This window comes from Candidozyma haemuli (assembly GCF_002926055.2).
Source record: "Candidozyma haemuli strain B11899 chromosome Unknown E_2014730914, whole genome shotgun sequence".
Lineage (NCBI taxonomy): Eukaryota > Fungi > Ascomycota > Pichiomycetes > Serinales > Metschnikowiaceae > Candidozyma > Candidozyma haemuli.
The window spans coordinates 615,048-635,988 of record NW_020289903.1 but is presented as its reverse complement, the minus strand read 5'-3'; the positions used below and the strand labels follow the sequence as shown (position 1 = coordinate 635,988).

General features: G+C 44.7%; 7 protein-coding genes across 7 annotated transcripts; 5 read left to right on the top strand and 2 right to left on the bottom strand. All coding sequences in view use genetic code 12, as the record gives it.

Moving 5' to 3' along the window:
• Nucleotides 1-926: 926 nt before the first annotated feature.
• On the top strand, nt 927-2,993 carry ZCF17 (Zcf17p; the record flags this gene model as incomplete). Its single annotated transcript, XM_025487102.1, has 1 exon — nt 927-2,993. The coding sequence occupies one exon, from the start codon at nt 927-929 to the stop codon at nt 2,991-2,993; it is 2,067 nt and encodes a 688-aa protein (XP_025340550.1).
• Nucleotides 2,994-3,356: 363 nt separating this feature from the next.
• Nucleotides 3,357-4,154, top strand: CXQ85_003456 (exosome non-catalytic core subunit; the record flags this gene model as incomplete). The annotated part of the gene is made up of 1 exon (XM_025487101.1): nt 3,357-4,154. One exon carries the CDS (start codon nt 3,357-3,359, stop codon nt 4,152-4,154), a length of 798 nt encoding a protein of 265 aa, XP_025340549.1.
• Nucleotides 4,155-4,307: 153 nt separating this feature from the next.
• On the top strand, nt 4,308-6,272 carry CXQ85_003455 (tRNA methyltransferase; the record flags this gene model as incomplete). Its single annotated transcript, XM_025487100.1, has 1 exon — nt 4,308-6,272. One exon carries the CDS (start codon nt 4,308-4,310, stop codon nt 6,270-6,272), a length of 1,965 nt encoding a protein of 654 aa, XP_025340548.1.
• A 710-nt stretch (nt 6,273-6,982) lies between these two features.
• On the top strand, nt 6,983-9,028 carry CXQ85_003454 (uncharacterized protein; the record flags this gene model as incomplete). Its single annotated transcript, XM_025487099.1, has 1 exon — nt 6,983-9,028. One exon carries the CDS (start codon nt 6,983-6,985, stop codon nt 9,026-9,028), a length of 2,046 nt encoding a protein of 681 aa, XP_025340547.1.
• A 190-nt stretch (nt 9,029-9,218) lies between these two features.
• Nucleotides 9,219-11,141, bottom strand: CXQ85_003453 (ubiquitin-binding SDF ubiquitin ligase complex subunit; the record flags this gene model as incomplete). The annotated part of the gene is made up of 1 exon (XM_025487098.1): nt 9,219-11,141. The coding sequence occupies one exon, from the start codon at nt 11,139-11,141 to the stop codon at nt 9,219-9,221; it is 1,923 nt and encodes a 640-aa protein (XP_025340546.1).
• A 1,315-nt stretch (nt 11,142-12,456) lies between these two features.
• Nucleotides 12,457-13,947, top strand: ZPR1 (zinc finger-containing protein; the record flags this gene model as incomplete). Its single annotated transcript, XM_025487097.1, has 1 exon — nt 12,457-13,947. One exon carries the CDS (start codon nt 12,457-12,459, stop codon nt 13,945-13,947), a length of 1,491 nt encoding a protein of 496 aa, XP_025340545.1.
• A 71-nt stretch (nt 13,948-14,018) lies between these two features.
• Nucleotides 14,019-20,591, bottom strand: CCH1 (Cch1p; the record flags this gene model as incomplete). Its single annotated transcript, XM_025487096.1, has 2 exons — nt 14,019-18,823; nt 19,034-20,591. The coding sequence occupies 2 exons, from the start codon at nt 20,589-20,591 to the stop codon at nt 14,019-14,021; spliced, it is 6,363 nt and encodes a 2,120-aa protein (XP_025340544.1).
• Nucleotides 20,592-20,941: the final 350 nt, after the last annotated feature.

The window sequence follows — 20,941 nt, the reverse complement described above, 5'->3', positions numbered from 1 at the left end:
CACGAGGTCCAGGGCCAGGGCCAGGTCCAACCAGGTCTAGCCAGTCCCATAAAATAGAAAAACTATAAATTGGATTGACTTCCTCATCCCCATCCCCTTTTCTTTCACCGTTTCACTCCCATTTCATGTTCTACATTCCCAAGGCCATTCCTTCTGCACTGCTTGGCTGGAGCCTCGCTTTTCACACCCTCCAGGCAGCCACACCGGCCAAGGTGGACCCAAGCCGAGCGTAGCACAAAAACGGCCCCAGCGCAAATGTTCCGAGACATTCCCAGGCAGTCCCAGGGAGCCCAGGAAGATACAATAACACAAAGTAACCAGGGGTGACAGAAGAGGGAAAGAGAAGATGAAAAGAATGAGGTTTTTAGTGTTGTTTTGTGTTTTGTTATTTTTTGTTTGTTTTTTGTGTTGGCTTGGGAGTGGCTTGCTTCTTCTGCCTCTGCCTCTGCTCAGCTTCACCTGTCACTGCCTCGCAAGAGCACATTTTTTTTCACCGACGGGTTCCGCCCCGAATTTGCGTTTTCGCTTCCGCCTGCACTGTTTTAACCTTTCCATTTGGGTTGCGAAATTCGCAAAATACCTCGCTAAACCCTTTGTCTTTTGCATCCGCCAATGCGTTCCCGGAGGCTGGAATTTCTCTCGATATCATGTCTGGACGGCTACTTGCTAAAAAGTCAAAACTACCGTTTTGCCTTCTTTTTCTTTAACTTGGTAGATGTAGCCGGCTGGGACTTCCATGTCTGGTGCTGTTTACGACCTCTTGCCTGTAATGAATCATGCCTGTCGCCTTACGCACTTAGGGCCCTGCGTGAAAGTTTCGGTGCTTCTATTTTTTAATCGGCCCTCGTACTTGATTACCTTTTGACGACCCAGTCGAAACAGAAAAAACTCTTCGTCTACTTCTTCACCTTCTGCCTCTTCCCACCATGGCTAAGCTGGCGACTCGAAGAAGACACACAAACTCAAAGCTTGGCTGCGCCAACTGCAAGCGCAAGAAGATCCGCTGTGATGAAGTGCTACCGCAGTGTGAAAACTGCCAGAGGGCAAGGAGAGAAACATGCTCTTACTTGTCGTTGCTGAGTGCCGAGATTAATCGCATCAGGTTGACCCACTCCCTTAGAAACTCCCAGAATAAGCTTCTTTCGAGCAACTTCCGTCTTCCGACGTCTACCAACAACTCGTTTGAATGTCGTGATTTGATCCTGGAAGACCCAACAAAGGTGAAGCTGGAACATAGCTCGCTCGAGTTCAAGTTTGAGCTTTCTAAGTTCAAGAATAAGTTCCCTTCCCTGAGGTACTTGTCTATTCAGTTCCACAACACCTTTATGAATACCTTAGAGCTTGACTATAGACTGGACTCGGATGATCGCTCTCCCGACACCAACACTGTAGTGTCGGACCTCGGCTCTTCAGTTGATCTGGCTGTTGCTGTGAACGGTAAGGCTCTCCCTAATAGCATCCATCGCCCGACTCGTTTCCGCAAGATAGACCATCGTTCTGCCTTCGACAAGTCTATAAACAAAAGGAACCCCATGTGCGGTTTACTATGGGACTTCAACCCGAACGCTTTGTTTTCCGATATCTTTTTCATTTGCCAACGTTGTTTCAGTGCATCGCTACTGCTCCAGCGTGCTAGACAGAACTACGCATATGGCCGGCCAATCCCGCCTTCGACCATCACTTCTCTAGAATCAAAGTGTAACGCGGCAGTTAACGTCGTCAGACAGTTATTTCCTGAAGCTATGCGTACGTTTTGTGAAAACTTGGTCGTTGATATTCATTCTCTCAAGGAGATCAACAGACAGAGGTTTTACTTGGTTCTTGCTAACTGGCTCTGTGCATGTGGCCTCTCTGTGCTTGACTGCTCCATCCCTATAGTCTTTACCTTCCTTGTGGGCCAAAGTATCATCTTTGAAGAATATATTGGGTACACTTTGAAGCATAATCTGAAGCAAGGCGATGGTGTTCAGTGGCTTGGCTTCATGAAAGAGAATATTCTTTTCATCCATTTACCCCCATACGAACCCGCCTTTCTCTACGAGATGCGGTCTAATCTAGACGCTTTAAGGGTGGTTTTCGAAAGCCATTCTATTCCTTTCGAAGACCAGTCGGACGCTATTTATTTCCAAAGACTTAAGCACTATTGTTATCAGATGCTAGAGTTCCTCGATACACAAATTTTAAGTATCGTATACCTTTCCAGAAACGAACATTTCGTCACCACTTATCCTCCAACGGTGATGTATAACGCTGCAAGAAGATGGTGGTTCCTCATACCATCCAAATTCACCCATCACAACCCCAAAAGCCCCGTCCATGCATTCCTTGAAAATCTTACGTGTACGCTCAAAATCTACCGTGCCTCTATTTCAGTCGGCTTAGATGCTGTGTTCCCAACAGCCAGGTACCTTTTGTCACTTGGATTTGAGGATCCAACTTTCCAAGTTAAGGAACATTGCAGCGTCACGCGGCCTCACCCTAACGAATTCCATGATCCCAACCTAGCTGAATATTTATGGAGACATAACGTATATGCTCTTCGAATCTACGGTTTCTTCAAGTCTAGAGTCAAGTTGTTCAAGAACAACGTCATTTGGAAAGGACCTTTCAGTGACTTGAACTCGAATAACAGATTCAGTGCTAGACACGTGAAGAACGCTCTTGAAATCCCTATTAGAAGTTTCAATAACGTTGCTTTACGCCCTGAGCATTACGCTCGCCAGATTCATGGACACTACGATTCGATTCTTAAAGATCCTTCTGCTTCTGCTGTTTTCACACGTCCTGACGAACCACAACTTGATCTCAGTCAGAGATACGATCAGTTCGATGTCTTTGACTACAGTCGGGATGTTCAGCTCAAGGACGATTTCTCGTGCCAATTCGATTATTCACCTGTCATTCAAGATTATGTCGAAGAACAGGAATATTCCGTCGAAGACTTGAAGACATACTTCGAAGACCGTAAAGGTATTCTTCAAGGCATCTTCTAATACCACATTACCACATCACCATACATTGCATCCCCCTCCATCATGTTATTACTAGTCATCACATCCATGTGCTCTACGGTCTGGTAGTTGAATCTACTGGGCTTCTTGTCTATAAGAGCACTATGCATATTTAATAAGAGCAAATTTACGACCCACTAGATTGTAGTACACAACCGAGCTTTTCAAAATTCATAAAAAAATCGAAATCCCAAAAAAGCTTGCCCTAAATATCCTGAAAATTGGTTATACCCTTTGATACACCCGTACATCCCTATACACTAAACCGCCAGTACCATGGCATCGCGATATGCATAGTATATATCAAGAGTCAACCACCTACCCTCTTTATACATACATCCTCCCATGAGCAGAATCATAATACCCGGAGACTCCTTATCTTCTGAGATACCGCAGGATGGTGAGATCACCATTGGTCCAGGTATCTATAAAGTCCCCCAGACGCAACAAATTATTCCTCAACAAGCAGGATACCTCAAGTCGATTGGCAAAAAAAGCTCTCCAGATAAACTTGTATATATTGATGCTAACTCGAAGAGATACACGCCGCAAGTTAATGATTTTGTTGTTGGTGTTGTTTCAGGCGTTTACGGTGACTTTTTCAAGATCTCCCTACAAGACTATTCCCAGCAAGTACAGCTTTCCATGATGGCTTTCCCTAATGCAAGCAAGAAGAACCGTCCTAATCTTAAGCTTGGCCAGGCTGTTTACGCTAGAGTCAGCGAAGCCAACCCAGAAATCGATGTTGAAATCGAGTGCATAGACCCAGAAACAGGTAAAGAAGGTGGCTTTGGTCCGCTAGATGAAAGTGGATTCTTGTTTGAAGTGAATTTGAATTTTGCTAGAGAGTTGCTTTTCAACAAGAGCAGTATCTTCTTGGAGAAGCTTGCTGCCAAGTGTGCATTCGAGATTGCTATTGGAATCAATGGTAGAATCTGGATAAAGGTTGGAGAAGGACTCACATACAAAGGAAAAGAAACGAAAGAAGGAGAAGATGTGGACATGGATCAGCCAGAAGCCACCGTCAAAGACATGAGACTCACAATTGCAGCTGCCAAGTACCTACAAGCATGTCAGCGTGCAAAGAAAGAAGACGCAGATGCCGAACTCAAGAAGGCATTCAAGGGCACAGGTGGTCTTTAGATAGATAAACAGAAGGTAATATCATATAATAATGTAGGCTTACAAGTAGACGTGCTTCTCTCCCAGTGTTAACTATGGCGGTTAATGGCTGCGAGGTGGTGAAAAAATCCACGATGATCATCACCTAGCCTACCATCTATAGAACCCATAGACATGCCCCAAACTCCAGAACAAGTACTCGCCAATAACAGGCGAAAAATAGAAAAGGATAAAAGAAGGTTGGTCTACCATGACTTGCAAGTGCAAGGCACAAACAATTCATCCATTGTATCTAAACGGTCTGTTGAGGCTATCTACAATCCAATACTCGAGCCTGGTCTGAAGGAATGGATCAAGCACTTTGTACCCAAAGCCAAAAGAAGGTCTCCTGCTATTAATAGAGGCTACTGGATAAGAATGGAGTCTATCAAGCAGATGATTCTTCGTATACGACAGAAGTACGCTGAGGTAGATGCTCCAGTGCGTATAGTCAACCTTGGTTGTGGGTTTGATACGCTTCCATTCCAGTTTTTGGAGACGCAGCAAGGAAAATACGAGTTTTATGATTTTGATTACCCTGAACTAGTACAGAGGAAGCTTGCTGTTATTAAAGAATCTGAGGAGATCCTACTGGTCATTGGTAGTCCGAATGAGCTTACTCCAGTGCAGAAGGATATGGGTATCACTATGGCCACAGACACATACAAGCTAGTAGGATGTGATTTGAAGGATACAAAGCTTTACCAGAAACAACTTGAATCGCTATTGCCCAGCTCGAAGGGCGCCGCTACTATATTTATTGCAGAGGTGTCGTTGGCATACATGAAGCCAGAAGATGCTAACCCTGTGATCGAGATTTCCTCTACAGTTGATAACTCCCATTTCCTTGTTTTGGAGCAAATCATGCCTTCTGGCCCACACCACTTCTTTGCCGAGAAGATGCTCTACCACTTCAGCCATCTCCGTTCTCCACTTCAGTGTGTGGAGACATACAGCACTAAAGAAAAGCAAACGGAGAGGTTCGCCCAGTACTTCTCAAATGTCGAGATCAGAGACTTATTTGAGTGTTGGAAAGACCTAGTGGATAAAGAAAAGAAGAAGCTCGTGGACGAAGTGGAAGCGTTCGATGAGTGGGAAGAGTTCATTGTATTCTGCCAGCACTACGTTGTAATCCATGCAACGAACTCTAAACACCTTGTTTTCCGTGATACAGTGACTGCTGAGCCTCTAACGGGCTTTAACGAGAATGTCGATCTCTCGTATCAAGCTTTAAATGGAATAGAACTTAAATTCCCAGGTGCCTGCGAAGATGGCCAAGGCAAGCATCTCGTCTTTGGAGGGATGTTCCAGAGCAGAGAAAACGAGATTTTCGAAATCAATGACGGTTCTAGAAAACCGGTGGGTGATCCTTCACTGCAGAAACCATCTGCCAGGATGTGCCACACGTTCACAAACGTTGGAGATGGTTTGGCCATGATGGCAGGAGGACGTAGCCGTCCTGGGCTTGCATCAGACGACATTTGGGTCTACGATCTCAACAAGTTAGTTTGGAAGCAATCTGGAGAATTACCTGTACCCATGTACCGCCACAGTGCTGTTTGCACTGGCGTTGGTGAGTTATTAGTGTTTGGAGAAGGCCAGTTTACCAAATACGACGATGGGGCTCCCAGTCTTAACCTTTCAGTGGTGGGCAACGTACCATCGCTCAAAAGCTGTGCCATGACCTACGACTCCCAGACGCAAACGGGGTACATTGTGGGAGGAATGGTCGACCATCTTGAGCCATTCATCAACAACCAAGTGTACAGATACAGCCTAAACGAAACCCAGGTCACTGTCGAGCCCGTTTTCCAATCTGAGCATCTTGCCCGTGTTGGGTGCAACGCTATCCAAAAAGACCATCTCTTGGTGGTGATTGGTGGAGCTGGGCTGGCCCTTCAAGACCAGGATACTACCATAGTGGTTATCAACACCACCACCTGGAGCCTTGAAAAAGTACATATCCCAGACGACGTCTGGAAAACCGCCCCTGTCTTTATCGGATCTGCTCTCTCCAAAAACACCATCTTGGTCGGCGGCGCCGTGTGCTACTCTTTTGGCAGCGCCTATAGTGGCCAGTACGAGGTGGTGTTCAAGTGAGACAATGGCTGCAAAATACACCTCCACGATCGGTGCAAAGTCGCGCTGCGGCGGCCGTGCCCTGCCAATTCCACCTCGATGCACCTCCAACTGAAATACCTCCCACGAGGATCCCCCCAATCCCAAGGTTACTCTCCATCCACAAATCTTTATCCGAGATTCCCGTTTATTTACCGCACGTCGATCTTTATCCATGCCTCGGTCTTTTAGCTTTGGCTCTGCCTCGGCCCAACAAAAAACTGTACCATCACCAGACTTAGATCTAACCTCACGCCATGCCGGCCAGTCCGAGCAGTCCGAGCGCTCCCGAGAGGTTTGCTTTTCTTTTCGCAGCCAGCAACTAAAGCAACTGAACCGCCACAGATGAAGCATGAGAGGGGCCATCCACCGAAGTAGTTATGACAGACGACTCATTTCTTTTCTTTCTTTTTTTATTTCTTTGATTTCGGTTCCGGTTGAATCCTTGACGTATTCGTTTTTGTACCTTTATTTGCTGTATCCTCGTAATGAACGGTATGTGGGTGTGTCTGGGCGGCGGCCGCACTAGCCTCTATCTAAGGGGGACCCTTGGGCTCGGACCTGCCTGAGCGATTCTTTCCCGTATAACCCTAATTTTCCTTCAGCGGCAGTGCTGCAACCATACCCTTGGGCCCAAGTTCCCCTGGACGCTAGTCTGTCATTGCATCACTTTCTCTCACCATCTTTGCCAAATGACCACTCTAGGTGCTGCTGCTTCCGACAGCCACCTCGGCCCACCGGCCCCAGATATATCAGACAAGCCTTTGGGTTCTTACCCATCTCCCCCATTGAATGGCGCTACTCCCACCAACGACAAGAACAACCATCATCAAGACATGTCTGCTCAGTCTGAGATCCTTAATGCCACTGATCCACATCCATACTCTGCCCCGGCGGTCGATGGCTACTTCCGCCCTTCCCATGCTGCTTACTCAAGCCACTCGCCTGCTTCCACCAAGCTGAATTCGCTACTGTCTGACTCTTCTGATGATGTCCCGCTTTCCATGAGGTTTATGCATAAACCTCTGCGTTCGGGCGATCAGTTGAGGAAAGCTAGCGACCCTACAAGACGTAACTCCTTGATCAACGCTCATATCGATGATTCCAACTTGAACGAGTGCTCGTCTCCTAACCATCTGCGCCTGGCTTCTATGGATGGAGCTCCCTACCGTTTGGTCAGGAAGAAACTGGGCGAGATTGTCAAGAGTCTGTTGAAGGAAGGCTGTTCTACGCATCGCTCAAAGTCGCTCCCTTCGACTCCGTCGTTTAAGCTGGTTCATTTCGGTAGCGATGCAGATATACGTTATTTCTCCAAGAAGGATAGACCCACAGCTATCCTGGCTCAGAACTCTCCTGCTCTTGGACCTGAAGATGATGACATTAGCGGCGACGACGATGAAGACGAAGACTACTTGGCTCGTGCCCAAAAGGAATTCGATTACTTCGATGATGAGTTGAACTCTCACGCAGAATCTTTTACGCCCTCGTCTGGCCCCCAGAAAGCTAGCGGTATCACGAAGTACCCAGCGCCTCATCATGGTCGTCTTATAGACTGGGATGTCAATGTCACCAACTTCCCTACTACCCTGCTTCATGACCGTATTACTAGCATTCGGCCGCCAGTGTTTCTCGAGAGAGTATTTGTCTCCATTGATAAACGCTTCCTTTTGGGCCATATTGCCGTCAGCAACATCACCTACGAAAAATCTGTCACCGTGCGTTATACCTTGGATAACTGGGCTACAATCGTCGAGATACCAACCATATACGTACCCGATATTCCAGCATCATTGCGCAAGCATAATTACGACAGGTTTGTTTTCAAGATTCCACTCGATTCCATGTTTAATTCCTTCCACATGGGCGACGAATCGAATTTCCTGTTCAGCCGTGAACATCAAAAAATTTACCATTTATGCATCCGCTACTCATTGCCTGGCCATGAATTCTGGGACAATAATGGCGGGAAGGATTATCTGATCAAAATCAAAAAGACGATTCGCTCAAGCGAGCAACTGGCTGGTCCAGATTTCGTCTCTGATGATAAGAAGAAACAGACTCCACGTCTCCGTGGAGGTGGGCTGGTACTTCCTAAGACTGCTCGTTCCAAACCAGAAGCGCACAGTCAGAGGCCAAAGTATTCGTCTCACTACATGAAGCGGTTCCATTCCGAGCCCAACTTAAATGCACCCAAATCGGAATCGAAGAAGGAGAATAAATCTAATGACCATAACGATTTCGAGAATAACAACTTCTACCTTTCTTCGCCTTTATTCACGAGTATCAAAAACAATCGCAGCGATGCACTTTGCGAGGATCAAGACAACCTCAAAGATGCTTCTTTGCAACGTGATCTACTGAATGCAAGGCTGAAAGACAACAAGAAGGAATTCTCGAACATCCCTCGAGACTTGGCATCACGCGAAGATATCCCCACTGATTCAAGCTCGACTGCGGGATCGCCTTCACCTATGGAGGGTATTCTTCCTTCTCGTCCTTTGCATGGAAGTCCTGCCGTGAACGGTTTTTCTGATGGCTTCGATAGCCTCATGGACCTGAAATCCTACAAGGAACTCTTAGAGTCCTACTGCTTCTTCACCACCCCCTCACAACACCTTTGTCCAAATTCACCTCAGCATCATGAGAATTTGTCTCATGTGGATCCGAAGGATACGGGACCTGATAGATCTTTGGATCCTGACAATGCATTTACCGTGTCATCCTTTTTGCGAAAGTAACTTTGTTCTATTTGTTCAAGAGCAAAGCGTTCCTACGGTTTCAACTATCTCCTTTTTCTATAGTTGTAAATAGGTTTGCATTCTTTAATTCTTGCTATAGTTTTGCAATGTTATCGATTAATTTATACCCAAATATATTATCATAAAAAATAAACATGACTTTCTATGATGTTTCGAAATAAAACCATCCTCAACTAGTGAAATTATACATCTTGATCATTCCGTTCTCGAGGCCCGCCACAAAGTTATTACTCGACAAACCGACGCAGCTCACGCTGGCATTGTTACCGAAAGTGTGTAAGCACTTACCGTCTTGTAGATCCCAAACTTTAACCAACCTGTCGTGAGCTCCACTGACAATTCTGAAAGTGTCTGCGCTGATAGACCAGACTCCTTCAATATGGCCAAACTGAGTTCTTACGCATTTTCCAGTCTTCACATCCCACAACTTAATGGTGTTGTCTAAGGATGAGGTCAAAAGATGTGTTGGGTAATCCTGTCCCTCTGCAAGTTCCGGCAAAGGTTCAGGAGCCAGACTTGGCAGAGACGATGACCCGTGTTGACTTTGGTGGTGTGTTTGTTGTTCGTATTGATGCTGCTGATGACGCAAATGATTGCCAGTGTTATCCGAGTCGCTTTCATTTTCGTCTTCAATCAAGTCACCACTGACATATTTGAAAGGAATTACTGTCTCGACTTGGCCAACATGCCCGTTATTCTCTATACCTCCAAATACTCGAAGGCATTGGTTGTTTCTCAAATCCCACATCTTCACCGTAGTGTCATCAGAAGCACTGAAGACAGTATTCGATGGCTCGTGAATCTTGACGCAGTTCACACAATCGCTATGTCCACGTAACGTAAAGCAGGTTCTGGAGTCAACATGCCAAACCTTAACAGTGCAATCGGCAGATCCCGAGACAATAGTTTTGCCAGAAAAGTCCACACTCGACACGGCGTCTTCATGGCCTCTATACGTAGCGATGCAATTTCCAGAGTGGTAGTTCCACACTTTAACAGTAGAGTCTAATCCACCGGTAAACAATTTCTGAGAGTCGAAAGCCAAGGCACGGACACCCTTAGAGTGGCCCGTCAATGTCCTTATGCATTCGCCAGTATCAACATTCCACACTTTGATAGTAGCATCATAGGAACCTGATATAAGATATTTTCTGTTGAACTGAAGACAAGTGATACCATCTTTATGGCCCTGGAAAGTTTTGAGCACATAACTTCCGTTTCTCCAATTCTTCTCCAACTGGTATCTTTCACTGTAAACCGATTTCCAAGGTCTCTTTTTACATTCTGTTTTTCTGCGTTTTTCACCACCTGGACTCTCATCATCGTTGTTGTATTCACGAGCTCTCTTCATGTGCATGAGAGGAAGACCCCAGCCACAGTTAGGACACTTTCTATCGATATGCTGTTCACACATGTGATGCCAGACACGATCATCGTCAGCGAGTTCCTTCCACTTTCTCGAAACCTGTGCTGCATTACATAAAGACTTGCAGTCCAAGTAGCATAGAATTTTCAAGGAGATCTCCACAGGAAGGGTAGCAATAAAATCAATACGAATAAGCTGGCTGATCTCTTGGGAAATAGTGGAAAGCTGAGGGAAACAGCACTGTGTAAGCAAACCCCGAAGGATCAAGCTTCTATGGGAGTGTGGAGCAGCGGAGAAAATCGACCACACATGCGAGATGGCTTCCTGATCTCTGGAAGGTAGCTTTTCAAGCTCTTGTTGGATGTTCTTCATTTTTGCTGCATCGGCTTGTTTATTACACATGATCTCTGGGTTATGTCTGTAGCAATACTTGTGGAAATTGTCAGATGGGATATTATTATGGTCGGCAATGTGTTTCGCCAAGAAGGGCGTCACCACCAGCATTTCTTCAGTAGCGGGAACTGGAGGCAGCAAAGACCCCTTAGGATCTTCTGGCTGGGGAGTAATTTCAGCTGTGGACTCCAGCCATCCACTCTGTCGTATGGATAGTTGATTTTCCGCTTTTGGAGCTTTCGTCGTACGTGAAAGGCCCTTGTTAAGAATCAAGTCGAAGTGCTTTGTCGTTTCCTCTGAGTCGTCAGAGGAACACACGTCATGGAGATTCATGCTTTATAGGAATAAAAAGGGTATGTAAGCGTAGACTGAAACGACAGAAAGGAGGAGGTAAGTGTGGTTATTGTGGCTCTAACCGTTTCTTTGCCTTAGACGAAGGACTGCGCGGACCCTGGGGAAGAAGCTAGGCAAAAGGACGACAAGCCGAGGAACACAGAAAACCGCAAGCTGCAGAAGATAAAGGAGAGAAGAGCCTAATTTAATTATATTATAAAACGTTTACGGTAAAGATATTGGCTTCTTCTACGGTATGACTAATTTGAGTGTTGGACAGTCACGTGGAGTCAGATCACAACGGTTTCGTGGCAGCCGCAAGATCTCTGGTGAAGTAACCCATTCAGCATGGCTGCGGAAAAAGGTCCCAGTGTGATGAGCAAAAGAGGCAATGGGGAAGTTGTAGGGGTTGATTTTGGGGTCGTTTGAGAGAGTAGGAAAATACTTTCAGGGCCTTTGGATTTGGTTTTGGACTTTTTTAAATTTTGTTTTCTTTGTAAGTTTTAGGGGATTCTACTTTTTGAGTAATAGTGCTGGTTTTCAGTAATGGCTGCAAATGGGTCTACGTAAGAAAGAAGCATTCATTAAAAATCGAAAAGTGCATAAAAACGTGTCAGAATAGCACCATAACATAAGAATTTGTCAATAAAGTAATTTCTTTTTGGAAAATTGAGCAGATTCTTGAAATTGAAGAAACTTACCATGGTGGTATCTAAGCCTTCTCTATGACTGGGGCATGCAATAAGAGACCAGCCCATGCCGATTGCCACCAGATCCACAGTTAGCCAAGGATACTTTCATTAAGACTGACCCCTTATATCAGCATAAAAGAGCTTTCTGGAAATAAAATCAGACTACTTTTTGAAAGTAACGTCTATGGCCTTCTACTGCGCTCTATGATACTACAGGTGGTCAGTCATTCATAGGTTGAGATCAACACGCCAACTTTTGAAACAAAAAATAGCACGTTTCGACAAACGAAAAAAGGATAAATCTAATCCAGTAATTCTCTCCTTCCCTTATAGTTTCATGAGCTCCTTGATGTGAACCATCTTAGTGGGCTCTATGTATGGGGCTTACAATGGCTGCGAAATGAGCCCAGCAGACCACATCCCACCAAGACGTTAAAAGTACCGAATGATGCAAAATAAGCATGCTAGCACATAATGACCGGAATGCAAGAGAAGAATGACTAATATGTTATTACGACCGAATATGGCCCCATACTTGTCGCTGACTAAGAAGCTTCTGCCCTGCATTCAGGCAGGATGAGAAGAGCATCGACTGGAAAAATCTCTAGCTTCGAGAACCTTCAATGAAGAGACACGAAGATACTTCTATACCGCTGTCGTCTGAAGACAAAAGACCAAGACTAGACATGCCTGAGAACACAGAAAACCAGGAGAACTTTACCAATGTCGGTGACCAGGTCGCCTCTGTCTCCCAAACTGGTGTTGCCGATGCTCAGGGTCACCCAGTCCAGGAGGTGGAGTCCATGTGTATGAGATGCCACAAGAACGGTTGTACCAGAATGTTGTTGACCAAGATCCCATTCTTCCGTGAGATCATTGTGATGTCTTTCGCTTGTCCTCACTGTGGTTTCAGAAACTCCGAGATCCAGGCTGCTGCTCAGATTGCGGAGAAGGGCTCTCGTTACAACTTCAAGATTGAGTCTAAGGAAGACTTCTCCAGACAAGTGGTCAAGTCCGAGACTGCTACCTGTACTTTCAGTGAGTTGGAGCTTGAGATTCCTCCAGAGCGTGGCCAGTTGACCAACATCGAGGGTCTCCTTACAGAGATGATCAGCAACTTGGAATTGGACCAGGAGGCCCGTAAGGAAGCTCAGCCTGAAGTTTACGAGAAGATTAATGAGTTCATTGCTAAGGTGAGATCTTGCCTCGAAGGTGAGAACTTGCCGCTCACATTCTACGTTGACGACCCTGCTGGTAACTCTTGGGTTGAATACTTGCCTGGCCAGGCTGCTCACAAGTGGTCCATGTACGAATACAATAGAACCGCTGAACAGAACGTCTTCTTGGGATTGATTTCCGCTGATGACGTTGCTCAGCATAGATTGGCTGAACTGAATAAGAAGAAGGATGCTACCGATCAGAATGTGTCCTCTTCTTTGAAGAACGATGAATCTAAACAACCTACAGCATCCGGTTTTGCTGCTGAAAGTGAGATCGAGAACTTCGAAAATGAGGTTCAGACATTCCATGCCACTTGTTCGGCCTGCTCCAACCCTTGTGAGACCCATATGAAGACAGTCAACATCCCTCATTTCAAGGATGTCATCATCATGGCCACCGTCTGTGACAATTGTGGCTACAAGTCCAACGAAGTTAAGACTGGTGGAGCAATCCCAGAGAAGGGTAGAAAGATCACTCTTAAGATCACTGATCCTGAGGACTTGGCCAGAGATATTTTGAAGTCCGAGACCTGTGGTTTGAGAATTCCTGAATTGAACTTGGACTTGACTCCAGGTACATTGGGTGGAAGATTTACCACCATCGAAGGTTTGTTGACTCAGGTCTACGAAGAATTGCACTCCAGAGTGTTCACACAAACCTCTGACTCCATGGACGAAGAGACTAAGCAAAGATGGACTTCTTTCTTCGCCAAATTGCAAGACGCTAACGAAGGTAAGATTGGCTTCACCATTAACATGGAAGATCCATTGGCTTCTTCTTACATTCAAAACGTGTACGCTCCAGACAACGATCCAAACATGTTGATCGAAGACTACGAGAGAACTCATGAACAGAATGAGGATTTGGGTTTGAACGACATGAAAGCTGATTAGGATCAGATCAATGGGCGATTTGTAATATAGTATAACGGTAATGCGATTTTGATATTTCTATGTAATTTTTTCTATGTTGACTTCTTGTCGTCATGACTGGTGAAGGAGTGTTCCAGCCCACCATAACTAGATGCTCGGCGTGAAACATCTTTATTGGAAGATGACCCTCTGCTGGTGACTTCTCTATAAGCGTCGGCCCAACTACTGTTCTCCAAAGTTTCTCCAATGGTCGATAAGTCAACCACAGAAAGGTTGCTTCTTTCGTCGCCAGTAGCCTCCCATGGTGGCAGCCTGCCTGATGGATTAAGCAGCGGACCAGAATGCACATCATCAAACGGCAGATGCAATGATTCATGCTCATGGCCAAACTTCTCCATTCCCTTCAAAAGATGGACTGGTGACTTGGGTATATAATAGTCACTCTTCCTTGCCTTAGCTTTGTTCTCCTTACTCAAAGGTACGGTTTCGGTATCAGAATAGGATTCATCTTCGGTTTCTGAAACACTGACTTCATCATGCTCTTCTAATGGTTCCTTAGAAGTATTCTCCTCGTTAGCAAAGTAGCTTGCCCTCTTGAGCTCTGTGTCGAAACCGATATTAGTATCTCTAACACCATGTCTCTGATTCTCGACATACTTCCAGCGACATGTGAAGGCAGCAATGGTCTCATAAACTCTCTTGAGCTTCATTCTCTTTTCAAGTTTTTGATAGAAGAGTCTTCTATCCAAGAAGTCCAAGAGAATAAGACATTGGCCAGCATCAAATGAGTTATAGAGAGGGATCTGGAGGAGGATCCTGGTGAAAGAAATACCAGGTTCCTCATGGATCTCCATATTCATAATAGCTTCCTCCAAGAACCTTTCGTATTCCTTTCTTCTTTCTTGAATCTTGGGAATGTCCATTTGATCGGTAACTTTTTCAACCTCCTCATAATTCACAGAAACATCATAAGGATCATGGGGGTTATTTCTCCGTATCCATCTATGACAGAGCTCAGGAATAGACAAGTCACCAGAATAGAAACGGAAACTTAAAGATCCCGTGAGAGAGTGCAAAAACTTAGGTAAGTCGTATGGCTTTATAAATCCTGTTCCATTTGGATCAAACTTCTGCCATGCTCTCTTAAACTTTCTGACTTCCTCTCGACTAATCAAATCAATGTAGTCAGATCCGGAATTGATGTAACTGAAACTGTCCAAAATAAGCGAGACGAAAAGGTTTAGGAAGATGTACATCGAGATGACATTCCATGACATGAACAAAATGTATGCGTATTGCTGACTACCGCAATCCAGATCATCAATGGTTTGATCAGCAGTACACCATGGTGATTCAACGATAAAATCACTCATAATGTCGTTCCATCCTTCTCCGAAAGAACACCTGAATAAAAGGATCAATGCTTTTGGCACGGAACGCAAATTAATGTTCCCGGTTGTATTAGGGCCTGTCTTAGTCATACCAAAGATCTGGTTCATTGCAATAGCGTAAACCATAAAGACGACAAACCAGGTAAAAATCAAGGATGCCAAAGATGGGAAAGATGCTGAAGCAAATCGTAAAAGCTGTGAAAGCTTGTTACTTCTGGGAAAGACAAAGATAAGCATCGCGACCAAAAATAACTTGTTAAAGTTGATGAAAACCGAGCCCGAATCAATAGGGAAGGACAAGATAGTGGTGACGAAGGCTCCAATCGAAACAAACGCTTGGAAAATATTCCATTTGTTAGCAGCAAAACTCTTGTAACCGAGCGCGTAGGCCAACATAACAGAATTTAACATGAATATCGACGATGAGATCATCAAAATAACGTAACGAGCAAGATTCAAGCCATCAACCTCAGGGAAGGTTTCCAGTAGCAAGGCCACAACATGAAGAAAGAGACAAGTACTCATGATCTGCCACCAAACATTATGCTTTTCAACAGCTAGGTTATAACAAATCTTTTTAATGCCCGAAAGGGAGGACACATCTTTTCTTTTAGATGGGCGGACCTGCTTCAAAAACTTCTTGACTTGGTACCACTGAATTTGGCTCTTTGTAAGGTAAGCCCTACCTGTCACTCTGGAATAATTGTCGATGATAACAGAAACGAATAATGTCAAGATAAAGACGATAGATACGTTGTTGAAAAGAATCACAAAGACACCATTGAATGGCGAAGCAAAAAGTTCTGGAGGAGTTCCCTCACCTGTACTCGACATGGCTTGCATGAGCAATTCTGTCCAACCCTCCAAAGAGACAATTTGATAAAGCGTAGAAATCGAAGTGGAAAAGTCATTGAAATTGAGGAATGGTTCCACATATGCATTTGGCGAGATAACTTGCCAATCATACACTTTATTAGCAAACTCGTTAATACATTCGTAGTCATGAAGATCATCGTCAGTACAAGTTCCAAGTTTACCGTTGAAGATATTGAGACCCCAAAGTGAGAATGGAAAGAGCAAGGTAATGGATATAAGTGCAGCACTTAAAATCTTACCAAAGCCGGATATCATAGTGAAGTGAAAGTTACTCTTTGCTCGCTCTGAAATTGTCAACAATCTTAGAGCTCTCAATGCTTTCAAACCACGAACAATTCTGGACAAATGCCCATCATTTTTGAGTACAGATATGAACTCAATCCACAAAGATGTCAAGGCAATGAAATCAATCCAGTTCCATGACGATCTCATGTAAGCATTAGGGGTGAAGATAATACCATCGGCAGTTATCTTAATCAACAATTCGGAAGTAAAAATACCGATGAAACATGCATCAACATAGAATGTCCAATTCCACTTTCCTTGATCATTCATGATGTCTCTCCTAAACAATGGCGTCAAGACACACGTCGTCACGACAATTCCAACTGTTGAAAGAAACATAAAGCCGATAAAGAGTTCACCGACAGTTTTGTTAGGCTCCACTCCATCAATTCTCTCACCGTGACTGGAAAATACAAGCCTTTGACAAGCCCTTCTTAATCTATGACGAGGGCCTAACATGTAGAAGACAGTGTTAAACATCGGATTCTCTCTCAAGTACTTGTCTTGCTGATTGACCAATTGATTTCTTTCGCTTATAACATTTCTAGCGAACTGGGCTGGATCAAAGCTTTCGAGCGGGGTAGTTTTCTTTCGAACTAGGTAAAATGGATTCCGGATAAGATCGGTTACACGTGTGAGGTTAACAGTAAACCATCTTTGTACTGGATTCTTTGGAAGCGGGCGCATTTCTTCGTTGTCCCCATCCTCAGGCTCGATATCTTTTTCCAAGAATTCATTGACAGCAGTACCACTCAATAAGAGGTTCGTTATCGCCCTTTCAACATTCTTATCATCCTTTCTCCTGAACACCTTTTGTTTCATTTTCGACAATAGACCGGTTTCATGCGTCACACTTTGAAGCCGTTTTGTCATGTCTTCGATGAATTGCAAAAGCTGTTGCTTACGTTTGCCTTCTTCGGAAACTTCCAAAGTCCTTGCGATGACGGCAATGAAAATACCCAAAATAACAGTATTGGATATGACGAACCAAATGTACAAGAAAACTGTTCCAAAAGCCCTCAGGGCAACAGATTTTGCGTGTTCTTGTAACCCATAAACTGTAGATGTCCAGTTCTCTGTAGTTGTAATGATATACAACGACATGAATGAATTTGGTAACGTGTACATCGAGCCAAAGAAATCTTCGTCCGTATCAGACTTAGTAGCAGTTCCTTCAAAATAACGGGTCAAGATAATACTCAGGAGGAACAACAAAATGTAGTAGAACAAAGCTAAATCGAAAATGGCCTTGATGTTGTTCGTAAGTTTCATCCAGAGATTTCTCGTGATTCCAACAGCGAGAACCACTCTGTAGAATCTAGCGATCTGAAATACCGTTAACCAGTAATAAGCATGTCCCAACTTTGACTTCACTGGACCCAAAATGATGATTCCTGTTATGAGCGCTAAGAAAAGGTCAAAGGAATTTCTTCTTGACATAAAGAAAACACGCCAATGGGGGTAATATAAGGCCATTCTCAAGACAATCTCGGCAAATAAAGTAGCAGTGACAGCTGCCTCAAATCTGTATAACCCATGAGCTCTATTATCGGGCATTCCTTGTTGCCGAAGCGCCATAATAATCAAGTCGGCAGCAATTAGCATAACGAAAAATATCTCGAACTTATAGTATATCCGCAAATAAGATCTCTTTTGAATCAATGGATAAATTCTTTCGTTGTGAAGCTTTTCATTGAAGCCAAAAATGGCGAGTAAAGATGTTCTTCTGCCCTCGTCCTTCCTTTTTTTGTCTTCTGCGTCTTCCATTTGGGCAAGGTTGAACGATGTAACAATCACAGCGATGAAAACGTTCAACAACCACACGGTCAAAATGAAGATAGCAAATATAAAAAATAAGGAAGACCCGATGTTGTCGGTATCCATTGTATAGTACATGAGATCAGTGAAAGTATTGGCACTCATTATGACAAACACCAACTGCATGGACTGCAAGATATTGTCAAAATTGACAGTACCCCCATATGGATTCTCACCAGATTGACAAACGGAATACATGGGGCATCTAAAACCTTTAATTGCACCAGATGGGGAGCCATCTCTTTCAAGGAACGATCTAACAAATCCATCTCGGCCAATGAAAGACCCACAGTACAGGTCCGAATTGAGGTAAGTTTCTGTGGGATCATCAGGATTAGTCCACTGACAATGACGGGTCAAAGAAGACTTGAAAGATTGAACACCGATAACACCGAAGATAACCCAGAAGCAACAGATGAAAAGGGAAACATCAACAAGTTGTGGGATAGCCGAGTGAATAGCACGAAGGATAATATTCGTACCAGTGGTCAAGTTACAAAGACGCAAAATCCTGAGGCAGCTGAGTGCTCTGAAGTGGAATATGTGTTGTCTCGCGTCATAATGATCGATAGACAAAAATAAAGAAATCCAAAAGCAGACCATGGAAATAAAGTCTATGACCTGCCAACTTGTGCGTAAGTACGCACGATGCAAATTCATCTCATCCACCTTCCTTCGTATTTTACTGGAGTGAAGGAATGTATTCTGAGTCCTTAAGTTACGGGACGGAGCCGCACCTTCAGCTATTGAAGCTGCAGATCCAGATCTTTGACGATTGCCGGATTCATGGTGATTGAAATGTGACTCCGGCAGCATAAAGCGATCATATTTAGAGTTGAGGCTAGAAGGACTGTCTGCCAGCATACGGGCCTTCAATCTCCTCTTGTAAAATGTACGCTTTATGATGGAAGTGAACGGGATATTGTTTACCACAGTCTTTGCAGATTGAAGAAAGCCTGTCAGAGGGTAATCCAAGCCCAACTCATCAAACATGACTTTATCGAAAAGAAAGCCGTATGCAATTATCTTGGCGAGAATTTCGGCGGTATACACGAAATTGATGCCCATCAAGATATAGTCTGCCCAGTTATTTCCCGCATAGTAGTATCCACCCAACGCCTCTGGATTCCATTCTCGGTAGGCAAGAAGCACTGTTTGAAATATGAGCAAAAGAAGAAGCACTGAGCTTGTCATAGGATGCGACAGTATACGGTGACATAATATACGAAGGTGGCTGTCTTTGGAAAATATGCCACAAGATTTACCGTAAAGGTAAAGATGATCAAACCTCTCCGTTCTTCTGACCTTCGAAAAGAGTGGGGCTGCAGTCGTGGTGACTGGGGCAGTTCCTCCACTTACACCCAGGCGAGCCTCGGATTGCGTTCTTTGAAGTGTAGGAGCGCTGATGTTCACGTTCCCCTCTGTAGATAGCGTCTGTGCTGATCGTATAGAGCTTTCTCCAGCCAATGAAGGGTACACGCTTGTATTACCAACAGAGGCGGTGTCTTCAGGACGAGCATCACCAAAATACAGATCTTGAGTAAACTTTGGTGAAGTCCCGGATCTAGGTGATGGAAGAGGATTAAGAAGGTCATTGAAAGACTGGTTCTTATCCGTCGTCGGAGTAGGAGGAGGGTTGTTGTCTCCCGCAATTCTATTAGACATCCTAGTGAAGATTCCTGGAAGCTTTGAAGGCGATTGTGGTGGTTTTGTAGGCAGTGGGCTATTATAAGCACCGGCTTCCAAGACATCTAGGTCTTGCGTGGAGAGTTTCAACTGAGGTCTCCCTGAAGAATCATTAGTGGTATCGGGCTGGTTGAATGTAATGAGGGGAATATCATACGTTAGGTCTGTATCAGGAGCGTAATCAGGATGTGTTGATGGATAACGATCGAAATATGAGGTTTCGTCCGGTAGTTCTTCCTTAGCTGGGCTATTACCAACTTTCCACGTAGCCAGGTGGTCCTTGGAACCCAAAGCATAGGAAATACCTTGCTGAACTGCCAGGAAATCAGAATCCACAGCATGGTCAAGAAAATCGTAGTCCTCCTGCGGAACATGCTCTTCGACGTAATCTGGGAGAGCACGGTTCACCGACGTAGATCTGGAAATCGGTTCGAGCGAAGACGTGTCCGACCTCCTGGAAGGTATCAGCAGATTCGTTCTTCTCCGGTACTCCCTCGACTCTCGAGCTCTCCGTTCACTAGACGATACAAACGGGTTCTGAGCATGGTACTGACCTTCAAGGTCGTCGTCCAGCCCAGGCTCGTGGATGTGTATTCCAGGAACAGGCATGGATTAAACAGCTGTGTCTATGCAAGAGATCTAGTGGTCCTGGGGCTGAAAATCACTAAGCAGTAACCGCTTCTTGTCGATGGAAAAATGTATGGCTCTGTGTGTACCGAAGCTAGGGCTTATCCTGAGATGGGTGCTGCGAATTATACAATCGTGGTCTGCACCAGGAGTCCACCAGACAGATCCGCAGCGATAGTACAGCCTGCTTGCAAGGCGCAGTGGGGCCACAAAAGCAGGGGACGAGAGAAGGAGGGAGGAAATGAAAAAGAGTTGGATAAAAGATTCAAGGGGAAATGGTCTCCTTTTATAGTTGGCGAAGGGGAGCCCCTTAGAGTTTGAAGGGGGTGTGC